We start from the raw sequence: 22,272 nt of genomic DNA on the forward strand, positions 1-22,272 counted from the left end.
TATGTTCTCCAACCTGAATGACCATGTTGTTTGCCCCAACCCTCTCATACAACCCACAGGAGTGTCTCATGTTACCGTCACTGCCCTGGTGTTCAAACACTGATGTGATGGTGCACGTAAAAGAAATGCCAACTTGACCAGAGAGCTGGAGACTTTGAGGACAGGAGACAAGCCCCTCACACACTTTGAACCTGGTTAAAAGCATGACCGACCGGTTACCTTCATAGAAACCTGTTTTGTGCCCTGTTTGTTTACAGTGTTGAAAGCAGCCTCCACTTCTTCTCCTTGATGTATTTTCCCCAGTAGCAGGTAAGAAAGCCAAGACTGAGTATTCACAGTAATTGTTCAGCATTAAACTTGTGGCATGAAGCAGACATTTCAGAAGTTAGTCTCCCACTGGAACGTAATGCAGAGTCTCAGTCGGCCATCACTGCACCTCTGAAATCACATCTCAGCTACAGCAGAAAATAAATATGTACCAGTTAAGTTTTCACTTCAATGTTTTTATTTATCTCGCAACATAAAACAATATTGTGGGCTTTTTACCACATACACTATGTATTCACATAATACACCATACAGCTACAAAGAGAGAGAGACTGAACAAAAACACTTTTTTTTACATACTGCATCCTTGACATGAAAAATAAAGAACCAAGAACAATCCCCAAACTCAAAAAGGAATGTAGCTGCCAGTTGTGTAGGTTTGTTTTCTTTCTTTCTTTTTTTTGTATGGGCCAGGGTCCAAGTCTCCATCCCAGATTTGGAGAGTGTTAATTAAATTACGTGTTGGTAGACGTCTAAAAGTGGGCCATACACAGTGAGATGCGTATATATCTATGTTCGTGTGTGTGTGAGAAAGACAAAAATATACAAGGTGTTAAGAAAAAGAGGGGTTGAGTAAAGGAAGTGCATGACTAGGGAGAGGAAGAGGGAGGCAGTACACAATTGCTATTCTTGAAGTGATCAAATATCTTAGCATTCATTTAACATGAACATACTCAAAAGATAGTTTCAATAGCATTTGGTACTTGCGCTGTACCAAATGTGAACCCGGGATAACAGTCTTCATATAATATGATTCTATATCTCATCCTAGTTTAAATGACTTCAAGTACAATATGGGATGAATATTGATAGAGGATGTGATCAACCGTTTGTGCCCGCCTGCCCTCAAAAAAGAGATGTAAATCTGCAACGTTGTAACAAAAGACTTTTCGTAAAGTCAGCACCAGGGCAGCTTCCCATCCCACGAAACTGCTTTAATCAAAAGTATAGTTCTCTTGACATTCGAAGAGCTCAGAAAAATATTTGTGGTAATCATTTATCCCTCACATTTTTTTTTTTTTTTTACACAGTGAATTTAAGGTGTAAGCATCATCATAGCACCAGCTGACCAACCCCTGTGTCTTGGTGACTAGGAGCTGGCGCCTCACGTGAGAGCAATCCACCCAACTCGTGATACATTTAGAAATTTACAGTTATTAAGTTATTGAGAGATCATATACACCGTATCCTCAGCACCTTTTCTTAGGCAAGTGTGTATGTGTGTGTAATGTGGGCCATGTCTCATGGTTAACAAGTAAAATGGGCCCTGTCCCTGCCCCTGCACCAATCAAACTACTGTTAGCCATGATGTGTGTGCCATATAATTACCGTTACAAACTAAACACCTGGTGTCTTCCACAGGGACGTCGTTGACTTTTATGCCAAGTGCAAACTTACTATCATGAGAACTAGGTTAGATAATTATGACAGATACATCTAAACAAGCAGGGAAGCAACCTCTTACCTGATAGTCTAACACAACTGACAAAGATTGCGGTTGTTTTAATACTTGCTAAAACATCGCCCGCTGATTCACCTTAGACTGGCTCTGCAACCGCCACTCCTACACATCCAGAACACGCGGCTCTGGTGGTTCAGCTATCGAGGGCAACTCTACTGATATCACAGGACTACTTCAAAATAATGGGAAATACACTCATTTGAAGAGTGATAGCACTTAGCTTAGCATAAAAACTGAAAAGGCAGAAACAGCTGGTTTCCTCCTGTCCAAATGTAACAAACTCAGCTTATGAGCTCCTCTAAAACTCACTAATAAACACTATGTCTCATTGATTTGACCCATAAAGTATTAAAACATTATGTGTTGAAGTATATCTAACATGTTAACTAGTGAGCTTTTGAGACATGGGTAGGCTAGCTGTTTTCCCCTGTTTCTAGACTCGATGCTAAACTAAGCTGACCAGCTGCTGGCTCTGGCTTTCATATTTTAAATACAGACATGAGAGAGGTATCAATCTTCTCATCTTAGGCTTTACAAGCAAGCGAATAAGTGTATTTCCCAAAATGTTGAACTATTCCTTTAAACAACACACAGCACATACCAGGTTTATGGCTACCTATTTAGATTTGTCCTTAGCTTACTGACAGTAGACCATCGTTGAGTACCATATAATTGCAGTTTGGATATTTTTCAGGATTAAATTGAAATATTTTTCTTACGTTGTCGACACCTGCTATAAAAATGTCAAAACAAATTCATTGTTGCCAAGCAGACAAGCTTCTCTAAACCTCTACAATTCATACTCTTCATAGAGGTTTTGGTCAGACAATTGCAACGTGGGAGATCTTCTTGTTTTGAGTGTCGTAGGTGAGTAAATCAAGTACGGTGTCATGTTAGATAATTGGGCTAATGAATTTGTTTGTATAAAGTGACAGGTCTCTGTCAGTTACATGCTGACATGGGGTACAGTACTTAAGAAAGCAAAACAGCAGTGTTACTAAGCACACATTTAAATACAACACATTGGGTCCACGTGTTGTTTACTGTTGTTAAGGGCTGTCAGAGACTTAAAATACCCCTTGTCATTCATGGTTTAGTTACTATCCTCACCAGTTAAATAATCTTACCTAAATATTTTAATATTTACATTTTTTTCATCTCTCTCTTGAGAAAATTAAAAAAAAAAAAAAAAAAAAAAACGAAAACCTAAGCTTCAAGTTGTCAATAATCGGCTCTTTCTTTTTGTCATTAAAATCAAGATTAAAAGTGCTTTTATAAATCTTTTCTTCTGTATGTACAATTTGTATTAGCTATATAAAAAAAGATGAAAAAAACATCAAGACAATCATTATCATCATCACCATGTAGTAATAAATAAGAGTAAAAAAAAAAAAAGCAGGTTAAAATGAGTGTGGAGATCTAGAGCACACAAAGGGACATATGTATGATTCTCTGCCCTCAGTAGCAAGTTGTGATTGTGACCAGTGTCTCTACAGCGTGAGGTAGAGAGCTGGAGACCCTCGGGAGAGGTAACAGGGTCTTTCACAGATGACCAGGGCCTTGACCCAAATAACCACCCAGTAGCCAGGAGTTAGCCTGTGTTAAGTCCTACCACTCACTCATTTTCATTTTCATCACATGTTGCAAGTGAAACATCTGAACTTGTCAAAGAGTCACATGGTTCATGGAGAGAAAATAAAAATGACTGATTCACCGGACTCTATCCAGGTGTTCAAATAGTCTCTCTCTTTGGCTCTTCTCTTTCACGCACACATGCATATGTGTCATCTTCAGACACACACACACACACACACACACACACACACACACACACACACACACACACATACACACACTCTCTCTCTCTCACACACACACACACACACACACACACACACAAAGTGAGAGAATCATTGACTCAATGCGTTTGCATTTGGTGCCAACTCTCAGAAGCTACAGTAATGATCTCCCTTTAACTCTTAGTACTATTGTTTTCTCTTTGAGTGAGTTGCCAAGAATGCATTGAATGACTGTGCTTTCTCTTCCCTGTACAGTGTAAGTTTGTTTGAGACAAAAACCACTTTGCCACAATAAACTGCAAAAGCACCTCAAAAGGGAACCAGTGACAGAGCTGCAACCATGGAGGCGGCCACTTTGATTGGCAGGCTCTGTGGTGACCAAGGTGCCTGCAGAAGGACACGCCTCGCTCTGCTCGAAGATGACAGCACCATGCAGAGGAAGAGGTGGGCCCTTCACAGTAAATCAAGTGTAATAGGAGAGCACCAGAGTGTGTCTAGGAGCACCGAAAGCACTGCTATCCCAACACTGTTTCATTCTGCTCTAACCCCAGACGAGCTTCCCAAAGGCATCTCCAGGCGTCATTCACATCTGTGCCACAGTGGGACAAACATTAACTTCGCCTTGAGCTGCTTTGGTGAGGACCATCCATGGTCTGCAAAAAGGGTGACACCCCCCTCTACTGGCCATTGATGGTCAGAGCAGGAAGCCAAGGCTCTGCCGGCTGCTGCATGGATCTCAAGTGCTTGTAGGTTTGTTTGTACACACTGCTTTTAAACGGCAGTCGCTGCTGCCCTCTAGAGTTTACACTGGGAAGTGCTCACCCCTACTTGAACGTGATAGGAAGATAAAGAGTGCCACCTGTTACATCTCTCTGTGGTAATAGCTGATCTGGGTCAAATGGCATTTGGAAATAGTATCAGTCATTTTAGCCTCAGTGGAATACCAAACGTGCAGTTCTCCACACAGGAAAACAAAGCATGTAAGATAATTCATTATTCTTTTCTTTGCTTGATAAATTTCCTGCACTTCATGTCTTGAAGCAAATGAATTTTGTCTCATCATTCTGGTACTCCACCTCAGTCAAAAGAGAAAATATTTACTTTCAAATGCTACTTGAGCCAGATGTGAGCACCTAAGTACAGCATCAAGTGCCATGAATAGTAGTGGAATGAAAATCGATCAGAGCTGGAAGTTGAGCACCAGTCGGAAGCTGGAGGGGTGTAGAAGAAGAGGAGGAGGAGCACATCATCTGACGACAAGAGGAACAGCAATGTTTGTTTCAGGGGGATTTAGAGGGTAATGGTGATTACTTTTTTTTCTCCAACATTTTGCATCAGAATGATTGAATTAGTTTATAACTGTGGAGCTCAGTTTTAGCCTCTGTTCTCCTAGACACGCTGAAACCCACTCTTCTGCGGTTTTCTATTTGGAAGATATTTTTATATCTTTTACTTGTTACTGTAGCCATATCAAAAATATATGATGGATTGTATCATCAAAAATTCAACTGATAATTTGGACATACACTACACTGCTTTGACAGCTGACCTTGGTGGAAACCTGTACTTCCTTTCCTTCCTTCCCTCGTCTTGTTTAACCATGTGTGTGGACATTTTTTACAATAATAGAAAAGTAGACTTGTGTGTTAGTCAGCAGTGGTGCTGGTAAACTGACTCGATGTCAGTCTTTAAGAAGACAAAATTTGAACACAGTCATCATAATGGCCAAATTCATCATAAATGCTTAAATCCTTTATGGAGGCCTAAACTAACCTATTTAAAATAAAGATACAAATCTGTATATTGCCAATAGGGAGAAGGATACCTATGGAAAGCCTGCTGGAAAGGCTTTTTATATGATGACTGCAATATTGATTTGCTGTCTTGCCAGGCAAACAATGGCTCCTCCTCTAAGCACAACTGGAAAATTGACGAGAACAAAAAAATAATCAAACAGAAAGTAGGGTACACGTTTTCCAAACATGGAAAAAGCAATTGTTTGAGTCTAACTCACTCAGACTGATTGATTTTAAAAAAATATATAACCAAAAACAATCACATCATTAATAACATTAATGAAAACAGCAATAATAAAAAAAAAAACAAGTCTTCATTATAATAATACCTGTAATAACAACATTGACAGTAACAATAGCAATCATAATAATATTGATAATAATAGCAATAATTAGAATCATTAAAATTCTATAAACAAGAAAAAGCAATGGAGTTCCTCTCCAGGGAAGAGAGAGGAAGAGCACCACAGGCAGTGTGTCTGAAGCCCAAACCACTGCCTGACATGAGGTAAAAAACAATAAAAATGTCCGCTCCTCCAAGTGGACCGTGGAGGGGGCAGGATGGAGAGATGCCAGACTGCGAGATGGCTGAGAGACATTCATCCTGCTCATCGCTCTCTCCAGCCCTTCACTGCACCACTCTGTAGCTATCAGTCTGTGTGTGTCTGTCTGACCTCAGACAAAGTGGCTGTAGGGCCCAGTGAGGCGGGTGAAGGCATAGGGAGACACAGTAACCATAGAGGTTGTTTGGAACGTGGGGGCTAACCGCGTCACCGGCCCCTCCCTCTTGTCTTTAGATTGTCCAGGTCCTGGACTGGCACCTGCCACCGTAGCCCCCCACTTGCGTTTCTTCCCTAGGGCCTTGATGTCTTCCTGGGAGAGGCCAAGGAGAGCCGCTTCCTGCTGCCTCTGCAGTGCTCGCTCTGCCAGCAGCTTCATTTTGGCCTCCCACAGAGCCAGGCCGTGCATGGGCTGGTTGAGGTTCTTGTGCTGGTAGAAGACCAGGGAGATGCGGGTGGGATGGGAGCGATCGGGCCTTTTGAGTGGAGTGGTAGCATGTAGTTCCCGACGGGCACATTCAATCAGGATGGAACCATGGGCTGGTGCTACCGCTACACCACCGATATTGGGATCCAGGAAGTTGTGCTCGCTGTCAGACCACACCTCATCCTCGTCCCCCCTGATGCTCTCTACGTCACTGTCAGCTCGCCTGGGGCCCCAGCAGGCCTGATCCGACTGCTGCAGGGCATCAGGGAATAGCCGGCCCTCTGGGGCAGGGGACGGGGTACTGCCTGCCACTGAACCTCCACAAGACTTCCAGGCCTTCTCTTGGAGCCCAAGGGGAGTGGAACACCGACTCTCCCCGGTCTTGGACCAGATTTTGTCAGGGTAGGCTCCTGCAGGACTGCTGTGCTTCAAACCAGGACTATATGCAGCAGGCCCCATGGCCCAGGCATTCGGCTGAGGACTAGGAGCAGGGCTGGCCCAGTGCCTGGGGGTGCTTGGGCCTGGAGTACCTGGCTGTGGTGTAACAGAGCCTGAGTGAGAGGGGCCAGGCTGTGGTGTTCCTGGGTGAGGGGTGCTTGGGCGTGGGGTGGCAGGGCGTGGAGAGCCTTGGTATATGTTACCTTGGAGCACTGTGCCTGGGTGAGGGGACGGAGATGGAGAGGGAGGTACCTGGAGTGATGGTGATGGGGCAGGGGAAGCCATCAAGGCATTTGAGCCAGGGTAGGATGTCCACTGCTGGGGGTAAGGAGAGGGCTGCTGCTGGGGATGCTGGTGAAACTGCTGCTTTTCCGGGTTCAACGATGAGGTTTCAGGACTTGGTTTATGGTTTCGATGGCTGTCCCAGTTTGTGGGAACAATATTTCCATTGAGCTTGTGCCCGGGCCAGGCAGTAGGCTGGGTGATGCCGCTAGGTGTGTTGGCCCTAGCCTGGTTCGGCACTGCGCCTTCATAGACTGGCACATCCATAGGCTCCTGTTTGATTAATGGAGTGCCTCTGTTGGAGGGCTCAGAGGAGACAGAGGAAGGACGGGACTGGTTGTAGTCTGCAGGCTGGGCGTAAGCGCTATGGTTTGGTTGGTTGGTATGCTCTGGTTGGCCACAGTAGGACTGGGCCAGTCTGGCTTGAAGGCTCTGAATATCAGGTTTCTTGTCTACCTGGATAGCCTTACCACCTGGTTTGGGCAAAGAGCCATTTCGACCCTCGTAGGTCCTCAGCTTAGGGGGAAAAAGTGCATTGGGGGGGTAGTTGTAGTAGCCATAGTGCACTGCGGGCAGATTGGGTGGTGGATGGTAACCGTTTACTTGGTCTGGTGCAGAGGGCTGGCCAGTTGGGGGGAGGCCTCCCCTTGCATAGTAGGCAGGGTGTGGATAAATGTTGTTGAATGGGTCTGCTGCCTGCACAGGGTATCCATCTATTGACCCATTGAAGGGCTCCTTCTTGATGTTGGGCTTCATCTCTTGTTTTATAATTGCTGAATATTTGAAACAAATGAAAGGCAAATTACAGACTAAACTTCACGGGTCAAGGCATTTTATGTTTTTATTATTTATATATTTTGTAGACCTTTATTTTGGAGGTCTGTTACACCTGGTTGCAGGTTAAGGTAAATGCATTGCAGGCTACCAGAGGAGGCCCAAAGTCAAGCAACAAATAATTAGCCTTAAGCTCTGGACACATGTTGAACACAATCAAAGTATTTCAGGAGTGACACAAAACAATAACTAACCTTTATTGCCTTGGGGTTGAGGGGATCGGGTGATGCAGACCTCAGCCTTGACCACTACTTTTTCAGGCGTCTCCCCTGCCTGCTGCATGAGTTTACTTTTCTTCTTCTCTGAGGCGGCCTTCTTGGCCTCCAGTCGGCGCTGTCGGCAGGACTTGGCAGGTTCAGGCAATTTGCGCACTTCACGGCGGAAAGTCTGAAGCACCTGGATGGCACCAGTCTGCATCTTGAGGCGCTGGGCCTCCTCATTGCCGAACTCATCAGTCGGGGCGATCTTGTACAGAGGCAACACATGAAGCTGCTCGTCATCAGGAATTTCCCCCACTGCACGGTTGTCCTCCTTAGTTAAAGTGCACACCTAACAGAGAGGGGAAGATGAAATGTAAACTGTGCCAAGCTGCAGAACATTAGCACTGTTCATTTAGCTTATTTAGTTTCACACAAAAAAGACAACATTTCCTTTTATTTCTTTTATTCACCATAAGTTAACCACAAAACACAAATTTAAGTTTATAGTGAGTGATCTTACCACTGTGCAACCATTGTGGAGGTTGTGCTGGTCTTTATGAGCGTGGGCACAGAAGTCCATGCAAGCAGTGACTCCAGAGAAGGGTCTGCCCTCGTTTAAGCCCAGCCTGCACTCTGGAGCTTTGGACTCTGACTGGCACTGAGGGAGAGGACAGCGACAGGAGGGAGGTTACGTTTTTATGTCCTTACTTTAATCAAGGATGGACACACATAGTAGTTAAGTTTCTTTTTTTGCCATTCTAAAAGGTTGTATTAAGTTACAGAACCGGTTTTGATGGTCTGATGTACAGAACAACTCACTGCAAATAAATTGAATTGTATGTGAAAAAGATGAGGTGTAGTTGGTGATGGTATGAGGTTGTTGTTGTGTAAAGACTTTGCCTGTACAACAAACCTGGTTACTGTATGCCTGTGGGGCCAGCCGTTTGTACAAAGGAGCCACCTCAGTTGCCAGATGCTGAAAGTTATCCCTGAGTTTGTCTTCCTGCCAAACAAAAACATGGACCACAGGTCAGGACAAAACACAGATACAGACCTATGAAATGGTGGCGTAAAATTACTAAAGATTATAAAGGTGAGTAAACTCTAAATTAAAAAAGAGTTTAAAAACCCTAGTTCATTATTACAAGTGGCTGTGATGTAATGAGTACCTCTTCAGGGTGATCTCCTTGTAGCCTGAACTTGCGTGGCATTTTGCTTCGGGCGTACTTACAGCCATTAAAGTACATACTCCAGGAGCAGCCGAAGGAGAAGGAAGCACCACAACTTTCGGGATCCTTGCCTTGACACGCACAAGTACGACTGCAGGGGGAGACAGTGAGCGTACTCTCAGCTTCATGTATAAATGATGTGTAACCCATGCATGCTTTACATCATATGAACACTGTGTGTCAACTGAGCTGAGTGGGATATAAAAACATGATTGAGAATGAAAGAAATGCCAATGAGGAAAGTTGGGCAACATTTCATTTGGACTGTAATGTTACAGCAAATCATCATCATCTTCATTGAATAAATATTAATTTTATCTTACACTTATACTGTATATGTATAACACAATCATATTGGGTCATAAATTAGGCAAATACACTGTAAAGTACAGGTGCACACATCTGGTGAGGAAGAAGCATGATTTAGATTTTGTTGCACAAACAAATGATTTGTTGATTTTGGTTGATTTTAACTCCATGTCTGGAGTTTTAACTTTTCCACATGAGTACAGATTAGACAATAGTCTCCTTCTTGTAGGACTTTGTGCGTAAACTTTTTTTTAGATTCCTTGGTGACATGAGTCTTCCTCAAACTCCTGATAAAGCTGACTCGAGATAAAATAGTTTAGCACATGCTTAAATATAGGCATATGTGCAGTGAAGGTGCAATGATGCAACATCAAGCTGAAATACAGACAGCCTGTTGTTTGCACATTCATGGACCTGTAAGTCAGAAAACTAGTGTCAAAGAGCACCGATCAGCTACTCACTCATCATTTAGGCCGCAGCGTCGGCTGGTCGGGTTGCCATATTTGGTGAGGGTGTCACTGAGCTCACGGTACAGCTTGTCAGCCAGCATCTTTGGGACACCTTCCCAGGCCATGATGAGGATGATGATGACAGCGTTGGCACAGTGGTGGCCTGCGCGCTGACGCACCAGACAAAGCAGCTTCTCTGTCTCGCTGCTTCGACGGATCACCTGGAAAAAACAGAGCTCATTATTTTAGCTTTTACTTACACAGGGAAATTTGCATGAAATTACATGTCAGTTGGAAATTGTATCAGTATTGTTGTTGCTGAATTTGTTAGTAATAAACATTTGTGCTTACAGCGCAGTCACCTTCACGTACATGCTTTTCAAATACTGTGCAAGACACAACGCAGTAAATGCTTACTCTGCATTTTGGAATTATATTTTGATACCTGTGCTGAAATCTGATCTTCTTTGGTGAAAGGTACCAGTCCTAATTCTCATTAAGTTGCTAAAGTTTAATTAAATTAGCTTTAGAGTTGATTCACATACTATAAAACATATACTGGTACACACACAGAAAAGACAAATGTCTGTTGATTAGTGCACCTCATCTCTACAATCCTCCTCCTCTCTCTCCCTCTGTGTCAAACACACACACATCCACACTCAATCCTCCTTCAGTACAATCCATAAAGTCATTAGCAGGAAGTGTCAGGAGTGACACGTGAGGGAAGGGCAGCTAGTTAGAGCAAAGAGTGAGACCTCCTACTGATTTACTTACTGTGGGTAACAAAATTGGCTGAATGTCTCCCCTCATGATAGACACATACACATACACACACACACACACACACTGCATGAATCTGTTGTTGATTGGCTGTCATTGTTGTCAGGTGGGATAAAAACCCTAAAACACATTCTCTGTCTTACTTTACATTCTTTTTAAACATAAAATCAAACACAAAACCAAGATTACCGGGGACTGCCTCTTTTCCCACTGCAGTCACCTACTTTGGAAGTTATGTACTGTGATGCCTTCATCACCTCTGTCACGTGACGAAAAGTTTTTCAAACATCACATGGCAGATGTGATATTATGCTACTTACCCATTTTGCAATAGGACATCCTCGTGAGCTCTTTCCCTCTTTGCCTGTGTACACCACCTTCTCAATCCGAACGGCATCCCCTTTCTCTCCATACCTACAAAGAGGGAGAGAATTAGTTATTTCAATGTTCATCCACTTCAGCACTTGGTGTTTGGAGCCAGTATGGCCTCCAGCCCTGAAGCCTGACTTTAGAGCTCTGACAAGCCAAGCTGACCATTCAAATGTCACTACACTTGAAACACACGCTGTAGTCTTTTTTGTGTGTCAGGGCCCTAAGGGCCAAGAAGGCGACCTCAAAGAACTGATGCTGACAAAAGCTGACTGATCAAATGCCTTGCTTTGTTTCTTATGGCCTCACGTGTTGAAAGTTGCACTGGTACACACCACAAAGACTACAGCCAGTCTGGATGTGTGTTCTGTACCTGTGTTCACAATCCAGAAAACACTGAAACATCTTCAAACAACTAATTTACTGACCTGAATTATGTGATATAAATTACTGCAAATGGTACCACATTGCAAAAACTATGGGTGACGCATGGCCACATGGAACAGGCCATCAGAACCTCAGCTGCCCAATGGTGCATCAGTGCTGTAATAGGAGACACAATCCTGTTTTGTAATAATGAATCGATTACTTAATTTTGTCATGACTGACCTCACTGAGAGTTTTTCTTATTTATTTCAAGCTATTGCTTTTGCCTGTGTTTCTCTGGACCTGTGGTATTGTCTGTGTGCCCACAGAAGTCTACTGGAGTAGTCGTATCTGTCAACTCTAACAAAGACGGGCCAACCTCAGCACTTCTGGCTGGAGAGGAGTGTTCACGAGGCTCTGCTGAGATTCACACAAGGACGTCAGTGTAAACCAGAACCCACCAGCTTCTACACAATGCCAACCACAGGGCTTCACTTGGAGATATTCCTCTGCTGGAGTTGTCCACATGTGCATGCATGAATTCATTTCCTGTGCACATTTCTGTATTTGTTATGTGTGTGTTTTTGTCTGTGAACACTTGCTTGAGTGAATAACAGAGTGATGGGAGTGATGGGAGTGGAAGACTGCCCACCCCTGGGAATAGTGTGGAGGTGTATAGGAGAAGGGATGGGTCAGAGGTTGTGTCGGGGTGGGGGTGGGCCATCAGAACTTGTCAGATGCCATATCAGGTCGCCTGGCTGCTTGATACCTGCCATTGTGAAAACTTCAGCCCTGAGCAGATTTGGCATGACAGTGAACACAAGGAGCTCCTGCTGAATAGGAATCACCCCGGGGGGGTGGGGAGTGGGAGGGGAGTAGGCTCTAGCACCACAGGGGTGGCCTGCTAGGGTCAGGGGTGGGTCAAAGGTCAGCTAGGGACTATGGGGTCTTCACATCTTACATCATCTCTCAAAAAACAAAAGGTGGTCCCTGGCCTAACATCCCCCCTCAGCCTGTCCTCTCCAGGGACTAAGGACTCACTGGTCTTATTGAAAACCAGCCTTTAAGTAAATAACAGCCAAATATGAGCCTCAATGAGGCATCCAGTTATAGGCAGTTACTACACTCAGTCACTATAACACCCTCAGATCGTGTTAACCAAGCTACGACAACCACGGCAGTTCCTCATTCACCATTATCGCATTCAATCAGTGATATGTTTTAATGAGATAACCCAACAACAATTCCATTATAGAGGCTGTAGCTGCACTTTGGTTATTAAAATCACCAGCAGGGGAGCTTCCTGGTGCTCCTTCCTGAACTGAATAATAATCCTCTAAAGATCAAACTGCTGAGCTCAATCTGTCTTTTTATGACGATGTCTACTGATGCATTGCAGACAAAGCAACAACAGTTTATTGGATTAGTTTGATGAGTCCTGATGGCTAACGCTGCATGTCGTCTGTTTCTTTATCTTATCTTCAGTTTGACTGTTAGATCAAAGTTAGATTTGTTTGTGCATTAATTGCATACAAAGAGTTATCAAACACCAAGTTCTAGCCTTAATTAATAGTAAAGGGCTGTTATATAATACAAATGACTGAATTTGATCTTAGTACTTAGTAAAATAAATACTTTCTACTAAAATTTCTTCCTCTCTTCTTCCCTCCCTTCCTTCCGACTTCCTCTCCCGCCATCTTTCTCTGTTTCTCTCTCTGATTGGATTTCTATCCTTCATCTTCCTCCCTCATTCTTCTCATTCTCAGCTATCATCCGCTGCTACTCCTGTGCTTCTCGCTCTGCCTCTGATATGCTGATGATGCTGATATTTTCTGTTCCTCCTACTGGATTCTGGGTCACAGATTCCCTAAGGACAAAATGTGAGGAGGAGGGAAGGTGGAGAGAGAGGAGGAGGAGGAGAGGAGGAGGGAGAGGCATGGGAGAGGGAAAGCAAGAACATGTGGGAGGAAGAGAAGAGAAGAGAAGAGAAGAGAAGAGAAGAGAAGAGAAGAGAAGAGAAGAGAAGAGAAGAGAAGAGAAGAGAAGAGAAGAGAAGAGAAGAGAAGAGCTCACCTTGTCTCCATCAGATTTCGTATGGAGGCTACAGTAGGTCCAGATCCCAGGTGGTTGTAGTAGGGACCTTCATCTTTCTCCAGGATTTGCTCTAGAAAAAGAGAAAGTACAGAGTGAGGACACAACACATCCGTAGACCTGAAAAGCCCTGTATCAATTTACACATATAAATGTCAACAGTTATTCCTGGCATCAATAAACAATCGATTCCATTTGGTATAGATAACTTACTCATTCTCTTACTAATGGTGTATATTCACAACCACTGAGTATATCTAAATATGACTATCATATTATTATAGTCTGGCTGGTCTTTTATTCTGAGTTAATACTATACTTTATGATTCATTTCCAGCTTTCTCATCTGACCATCATAGAGGAAGTAAGGCAAAATTTGACTGACTTTACTAGCATGTGTTTAGTTGCTGGGTTTAAACACAGACATTGATAGATTAGAGAGCAGCTTGGCTAATGGTCACACATTTTTGTTGACTGTTTTTCCTAAAATCTTAGATCATTTGAAACTATTACTAGACAATCAACAGCACAACAAACTCCTATGTGGTGGAGACTACTTAGGTTTTATAAATGTTTTTGCAAATTGCATTGATCAAATAACTAATTTCTCTGCCTTTTACCAGTACGTCGATAAAGTCCTACTTGAAGCTAATGGGTGTTTGGCTCATTAAACTGAGTAATGTCTCGCTCAAGCTGAAAACATTTAACAGAAAAGGTCTGTTTACCTCAGTAAAGATTGAAGCTTTGACTTTGCATGTTATTACAGTTTCTGTATATTTTTGTACAAGGTACAAAAGTACAGCTGATGTGTTTTGATGTATTTTTGGAAAAAAAGACACATGAGAAGTGTGAGAATGTGCTACGGATTGCAACATCTAGTTCCCACAAACAAATGAACGCACATACCCTCCCTGCGACAGTGGGCTGTGACTGCAGGGTGTGGTGCCTGAGTGGAGATACTTTGCAGAGCAGAAGATTTTTGAGGTAGGCATGAATGACTCAGTGTATGTAAGTATTAAGAGGGACTAAGGGTGTGTCCTGAGTGCACCCTGTGTACATCTATGTTTATGTTGGATATGAGTGTGTGAGTGCATTTGACCATTGTCCTACACACATCTTTGGTATGTAATACAGTACAGAAGAATGTATCTTACATTAACTGTATTTAGACTTTAATGGACTGTACATTGTCTTGCTTTGTAACATCTTAGTATGTGTTTTAAAACAGGATTGTTTGGCAGCTAAAACAGTTGTTGCTCTTGCTTTCTTTACATAGCACCTCTGTATCATCTGTAGTGGATAATAGCATTAGCTAAATGCTTACTACACTATCAGCTGATTATCTGAAATGTGGACATGCACTCAGAGCTGAGTGTGTGTTTCTCTGGTTCAAAGGCAACATGAGGTCACATTCCCGTTGGTGCAGGGAGGCACCAGGGCGTGGCTCAGGGCAGGAAGTGGAGGAGTCACACTAAATTCTTGCGTGGGAATTGTGGGCTTGTTTTTATATCCTGAAAACACACTAACCAAAGAGGACTCATGTCAAAGTGGAGACGAAGGTCCCCATGGGTAGAGACTGCTTTTTGAGACTTAGGTTAAAACATGGCTTTAGGATTAGGGTTAGAGTGGTGTGTGTGTGTGTGTGTGTGTGTGTGTGTGTGTGTGTGTGTGTGTGTGTGTGTGTGTGTGTGTGTGTGTGTGTGTCTATCATGAGGGGAGACACTCAGCCAAGTTTGTTACCCACAGTAAGTAAATCAGTAGGAGGTCTCACTCTTGTGTGTGTGTGTGTGTGTGTGTGTTTGTACGTCATGGTTGTATATTGTGTTGGAAGCAGTCTCTTTCCAGAGTGTTGTTGTGCCAACAAGGAGTTGACAGAGCCGTGTGTAACCAAGCTTTACCATGAAGACTGTTGTGCTTTAACTGCACACAGCTAGCAAGTGTTTCGCTGCAGCTGCTCTCCCCCTGCTGTGCTCTCCCTTCAGTGTTTAGGGACAACCAGGGTCTATTTACCAGACCTTAACCCTTCATAGCCCTGCAGTTAACACCCAGTGACAACAGGAAAATGATAGTCATTTATTAATTGCTTCTCTAAGAACAAAATATTTCATTATTCAGTTCAAGTTAATGAACTGTTACCAAGAGCAGCTACAATAGTAATACTCTGGTTTGCTGAGTTATTAATTAATGACTTAATGGACAGAGACAGGCTGGGTCTATTTAAATAATAAAGACCCAACCTTTTACACTGTAATGATGCGGGGGTGTATTGAAGGGTAAATCCACCTGGACTAACTTTATCGGCCTGTTCAGGCTGACAAACATTTTTACAAGTATATTCATTTCCTCATTTATTTCAAATTTGTAGTATATAATTTGGTCATTACATTTCCATACACCTCTACTGTAGGACCACCAATTCTGTTGTAAATAAATAACCTGCGCAGGATTCTACCCAAACCACGGGACTGAACTCTTTCTGTCAAACAAAGACTCTGTTCTGCTTCTCTGCCAGATCCAAACCCACTTTTCTGTGGGACTGTGTCTGCTATTGTTCATACCCGCTGCCTTCATTGCCTCACACTGTGACAGTATGAACGGTCGCAGCCACACAATCCAGGGTACTTTTCAAAAAAGCCTTTACTATCTAACACTGGTCAGATTTCCTGTATGTACAGATTTTTGTATTTAAATTAATCTCCACTCAGAGAGGATTGGGTAATGTTTGGAGTTGTGTGATATTTGTTTGAACATTACTGATGTGTCTGAAAAGTGCTTATGCAGTCAGCCACCTCATCCCTCTGCATACCCTAAGGCATTGACAGACACTAACACACTGACTTACCCACACAGGTGCAAGTGGGGAACTCTGCCTGTAGGTCCTTGGAGGGAGTATCCAGCAGGCTCTTGGTGGGGCTGTCCAGGTAGCGCAGAGGAGACTCTAGGAAGCCTCTGAGAGACGGTGAAGAGGGCAGACTGTCCTTAGTGGGCGTGTCCTCCTCAGAATAGCATGTGGTGGACAGTACTGCTATATCACTTGTTGCTTCAAGCTTCATGCGTTTAGGCATCGGGGAACATGGCATGCTGAAGTTATCCTCTAACACACTGGGCTGCTGCTGCTTGTCCATACCGGCCTCCTGACGCAGGGAGACATGGAGGGGCCCCTCATTCTGCTCCTCCACAGGGCTTTCTGTGGATGCCTGGTTCAAGGTTGCTTCGCTTTGGGTCCCTGACTCGTCCTTGCTGACCTCCATCTCCTGATCGTTTGGATGAGGTGCCGAGCTGGCTTGAGTGGTGAGACTTAGAGGAGCCGATAGGGAGGTGGATGATGATGTGGGACTGAGGACCTGAGGACTGGTCTGGGACTGATTCCCCTGCTGAGGGGCTGTAGCAGTGAGCTGACTTGCAGATGCATCTGGGTCTGAGTCCCCAAATTCAGCCTCAAACTGGCGGATCAGTTCTTCGTACTTAGGGTCTATGTTGATAAGACTCTGTAACTGTGAGGTGCTGGATGGAAATGTGGAGGTCAGAGGTATGGTGGTGCTGGTGTTACTGGAGGCTAGGCTGCCCGCTCCTTCTGACTTAGCATGGGCTACAGGGGCCACAGGTGTGGGCAGAGGGCCCATGAGGGCTGGAGTGTTTTCTGACAAAGCAGAAACAGTGGAAGAGGGAGTCATTGAGGAGTTGGAAATGGATACCTGAGATTGGGCTGGGGCAGGGAGGCCTGCAGCAGCAGCCTGAGTGGAGTTACTGTGGAGGGGCTGAGAGGGGAGGCCTGCTTGCAGGCTGGTCAGGGCCAGGGCTCTGTCCATCATGAGGACCGGTGGTTTCTGTATGGAAATTTGAGTCTGAGGCAGGAAGGTTGGCATGGAGGCTTTCTGCTTAGTCTTCTTGATGATTATCTGTTTGGGTTTGGGCAGGGGAGGGCCTGTAAGCATCCCACTCATAGCTTTTATGACAGGAGATCCCTGGCTGCTTTTTTTCTTCTTGGGTTCCTTAGGTTCCTGTTTGATGGCCAGATGTGGCAAACCTTCTGCCTCCATCTGCGGCCACCATTTTTTCAAGTTTTGGCAAGCCAGAGGTGGACGTGGGCACGGTGCTCCAAAGCCAGGGGAGTGGTTCGAGAAGAGGTTCCTCTTGTAGTGAAGGTGCTGTTGCAGAGCTGCCTGAGTGGAGTGGCTGATGGCTGCTTGGCCAGGTGACAGGGGAGTGCCAGGGTAGTGCTGACCCTGCTGCTGACCATTAGCCATGCCATAATGTCCCATGGAGGCAGTGTGATGGTAGTGCTCGCCAGAGTCTGGCTCTTGCTTTACTCTGGACAGTGCTGGGTGATCCTGGGCCTGGATACCTCCATTCTGGTTCACGCTGAGCTGCTGTGTGACTGGAAGCTTGAAAGAAGCATTGATGAATTTGCCACTGGTGTCACCAAGCAGCTGTTTGAGCTCTGACATAGGGTCTGAGCTACTGTGAGGTGCAGCAGCGAAGTGAGACTGGGGCTCAGACTTCACACACATCCATGGGTTCCTCTGTTCAGAGCCTCTGCCTGAGCTCTGTTGCCATTGCTGGGGATTGGGGCTGAAGCCTGGAGGTTTTCCCTGACCTGGGAAGGGAGAGGTAGAGGAAGGGAGAGGCGTAGCATGGGGCGGCTGGCCCTGGGACTGGGGCCTGTGGTGCTCACAGGACACTGGGGCCTGCTGGCTGGTGTGTAGTCCTGGAGGGACGGACTGAGAGCGTGAGGAAGATGAGTGGCTGCCAGGAGAGGGTGGAATCAAGCTAGAGCCATTGGGAGGCTGGGATGGGAGGTTCTGGAGATGTGGGTGGTGATGGAGGTTACTGTTGTAGGGGGTTTGACCTGGAGAGCCAGCAGCTTGTGGACCGGTACCAGATAGCTGAGTCAGGGCTTCTATGGCAATGGCGGTCTGAAGACTGATGTTCTTTTCCTTGGCTATGGAAAGCACCTGGGGAGAGCAAGGAATTGGGGGTTTGGAGCAGGGCACTTGGTCTGGGTGAGGGCCTTGAGTTCCCTGTTGCTGCTGGGAGTATGAAGTAGGCATACGGTGACCACCATTCACCTGGGGGTAGGGCTGAGGGTGATGCTGCAAAAGAGGTTGCTGTAGATGAGGCTGTAGGTGTGGGGGAGCTTCAGCCATTTTGCTGGCACCTTGATCCTCATTGGTTGCCAACTTAATCTTCTTCTCCAGCCACTCAAGGTAGTCTGGACAGTCAGGCCCGTCACAGTTGCAGTTAGGGGGCTTGTGTCCATGTCTGGCTTGGCTCAGTGCTGTCTGTAGGGTGTTCAGGTCTTCTGGAGGTTGGCGGCTTCCCTCAGGAGCCCCTTTAGAGAGTCTGGCTTGAGCCCCCTCAGCACCCATCTCCTGGGTGAACCTCTCGTATAGCTGGGCTGTGTTGGGCTGCACGAGAAGGCAGGAAGAGGAGGAAGAAGGAGGCAAGGAGCCAGCAATAGCAGAAAAAGCCACCAGATTGTGGGCATCCTCCACGTTTGCATGGTGGACAGGTTCACCAGGGGTCGCACCACTGCTGCTGTTCCAACATGGCTGCTGTTGTTGGCTGTCACTGACCTTGCCATGTCCTGCCACCCAGCACTGCCTTGGAGGCACGCTTCCTGCCCTCTGCTGCTCTGTATCCATAGATGCCTCATCATCGTTATGGTAGCGATTCACCCCATTGGCCAGTTCCAGGCTCAGCACGCCTTCCTGGAGGCGGTCATGTGACCCAATTTCCATCTGGCCTCCACTTCTGGGGCCATCCACTGAAGTGACTTCGCGAACAGTCTGAAAGACACATATGGAGAAAGGTCAGTGAGGTTATACGAAGACATTAAATCCTGGACTGACATGAAAAAACACACGATACACTATGTTTGGCATGACCACCCAGTGTTACCCATATGTATTTAATAATCACTGTAAATTACTAAAATTAATTACTATGATTCATCTGTATTCCAAGAATAATTTGACATCAACCATCAAAGTAAAGTCAGACTCCATTCCCTTCTTCCCAGCTGTTTCCAGGCTTTCCCTTCCACCTCTCACACATACAGAACATACAGCGCTGCAGGGTCAGGTCAGTTGGGCTGAAGGAAAACTGAATTAACTATGGCTTCAAATGGAGTGATTTCACAACAGGCGTGTTTTGTCAAGCAAGTCACAGGTCATGTGACATAGTTTGACTGTTATCTATAAATGGACACCTCTCCAGATCAGTTGGGGCTATGCAAAGCAGACAGTTGATGTTAAAACATGTGCCCCATGGTTTTGGGAGAATCTGTGTTGGGGTATTAAATCCACACTGAGGGGTGAGGAAAACAAAATACAATATACAGAATTGCTGCAAGGTAAAAAAAACTCAGTCCAATTCCAAGAAATTGTCATTTCTATCATTTATTAAAATCTACAACTAGTTCTTAAACTGTTTAGATATTTTAGAAATATTCTTTAGAAATAGAACTATACTGTATTTGATAACATGTATATGCTTAGTGTGAATTTCTTTCATCAGCCAAATTCAAATACTGATTAAGTTTTTATGGTCTTTGTGGAGTTATGTTGCAATTGCTTCTGTTTTAACTTTGAAAGAGAACGTGTACTGAAATATGTTTTCAAACTGTTTGTAATGGGCTTGTTGATGTTAATCTGAAAAATTATTTTAGCAGCAAACTGAAAGTGTGCAGTGAAACTCTCATTCACTGGAGTGATTATTATAAACCCAAGAAATTTTCAACCAAAACAGTACCTTAAATGGCAAACCTAAAATGACCTGAACATTTGAAGACCAGTATGCAATGCTAAGATAATCTTTAGCCTACAAGACAGCACCTCATCTAAGACAACTAAAGTGAACTGCTGATAAAGTGTATAGCTAGAAATACTAAAATTCTTCCTAAAAAGGCTGAAAGAAAATCTTCTTTGAACTTGAGCTAGTGTTAGTCATTAGTTATTTGGTCAGGACCCTCACATAGAGGGTTTAAACATTAATTGCAACAGAATGAAATTAAGTTTGGTGGTGTGGCTCTGTTCACATGACGCTCTGAAACAATGTGAGAAAATCCTCCAGCAGAGCCTGAGACACACAACATTTGATAAACACGAACAATTATTAGAGAAAAATTCAAAAGTTACAACCTCATGCTGATATAAGAGGAGCCTGGGGAGATGGAGAGACCTATACTGTATGAACATCTATATGGAAAGTCTGGTGTTTGAGATGTGGTGGACATATATGACTTGAGGGTAAATGAAACACATAACTATAAAAAACACTTGTTTTCCTGCATGAGCTACCGTAGTGCTACCAAAGGTCAAGTTATGTTGAGTAACTGGTGAAGTAAGGGAGTAAGTGAGGAAAATATTCAGGTGTGACTTGACTTTGCAGCACAAGACCTGAACCTGACTGAACTTCTCTGGAAACATTTGAGGAAAGAGAAACACACTACACCATCGTAAAAGACCCTGTGGGATTTTCTGGCCTCTTTGCGAACTTGACTCTAATCCTCGTTTTAATTTACTTTATATGAAGTGTAATCTTGAGAAACACAAATTGACAAAACATTTCTTTGTTTTCGATTATGAAACGATGGAGCTCTTTTAAGAGTATGGCCCATGTACTGTATTGAATAGAGGCTTCTTTCAATACAAGTCGTGTGGCTGTACAAACAATTCATATTTTACAAATAATGCTTCCACACAAATATTTGTCCTTTCTCTCAAATATAAAGTATAAAGCAGCAACCCCTTCCTCCTGATATTTGACAAAGGCTCACCTTCCCCACCCCAAACCACCTGCTCTACAACAGGACAGCTAACTGCACCTGCTATAAATGGACACAGATGGTAATTTTTAAACTGCAGTATTCATTGCAGTCATTGCATCCCAGCATACAACATCAGAAAATATAAAATGCAGAAGTACTTTATAAACACGCTGTTTGGGACACAAATAAGTGAGGAATTCCTTCATTTTTCTGTTAAATACAATGCACTTTATTATCAGCCATTTCAGTAGGTTTTCAGACCTTCTCAGAAATGTGGTGACACCAATCAGGAGCTGATCAGTGCAGCCATATACATGTAACTCACTTCCTCTCTCAGTCAAAACTGGGACAGTTCTCACATTCGTAGTCACACTGAAATACATCACCTGACCTTGTGTCAAATTACATTTTCGAAGAGTTCTGTTTACTTAACTCTGCTTGAAGCACCAGTTTGGTGAGTGTAACCACGAAACGGTAAAAGAGGTGTGGACAGTAACAAAGTAATGTTGTTACATTTGTCTAAATGAACACTAATCTGATATGTTAAAGCCAAATATGTTGCTCCAGTTCACCTGAATTCTATTCTTTATTAGTCATAAACAGTATTCAGCCCAGGTTAGCTCCTCATAGATTAAAATTAAATGAGTCTGAGAGAAGAACAGCAAACAAAGATAATCCAAGGGCAGACTGAGAAATCATTGACAGAGTTCATGTTGTGGCTGAACAGCGTATTCCAACATGTCTAATTGCTATTGTATGAGGAAAACACAAAACTCGATA

General features: G+C 44.1%; 1 protein-coding gene across 2 annotated transcripts in view; it reads right to left on the reverse strand.

The window, feature by feature from the left end:
• Window positions 1–487: 487 nt before the first annotated feature.
• The window catches only part of tet3 (tet methylcytosine dioxygenase 3), a 34,555-nt gene continuing 12,770 nt past the window's right edge, over window positions 488–22,272 (reverse strand). For both annotated transcript variants that reach the window (XM_023397625.2, XM_023397626.2), the window contains 9 exons: window positions 16,564–19,510; window positions 13,704–13,794; window positions 11,216–11,309; window positions 10,125–10,333; window positions 9,295–9,445; window positions 9,039–9,128; window positions 8,646–8,783; window positions 8,120–8,474; window positions 488–7,864 (listed from right to left, as the gene is read on the reverse strand). In XM_023397625.2, the coding sequence (XP_023253393.1) occupies window positions 6,060–7,864; window positions 8,120–8,474; window positions 8,646–8,783; window positions 9,039–9,128; window positions 9,295–9,445; window positions 10,125–10,333; window positions 11,216–11,309; window positions 13,704–13,794; window positions 16,564–19,462 (5,832 nt within the window). In that variant the 5' untranslated portion in view covers window positions 19,463–19,510 and the 3' untranslated portion in view covers window positions 488–6,059. The remainder of the gene's footprint in view (window positions 7,865–8,119; window positions 8,475–8,645; window positions 8,784–9,038; window positions 9,129–9,294; window positions 9,446–10,124; window positions 10,334–11,215; window positions 11,310–13,703; window positions 13,795–16,563; window positions 19,511–22,272) is intronic.

Source organism: Seriola lalandi, unplaced genomic scaffold (genome assembly GCF_002814215.2).
Source record: "Seriola lalandi dorsalis isolate HSWRI2012SDOR001 ecotype SW California unplaced genomic scaffold, Sedor1 jcf7180002054883, whole genome shotgun sequence".
NCBI lineage: Eukaryota > Metazoa > Chordata > Actinopteri > Carangiformes > Carangidae > Seriola > Seriola lalandi.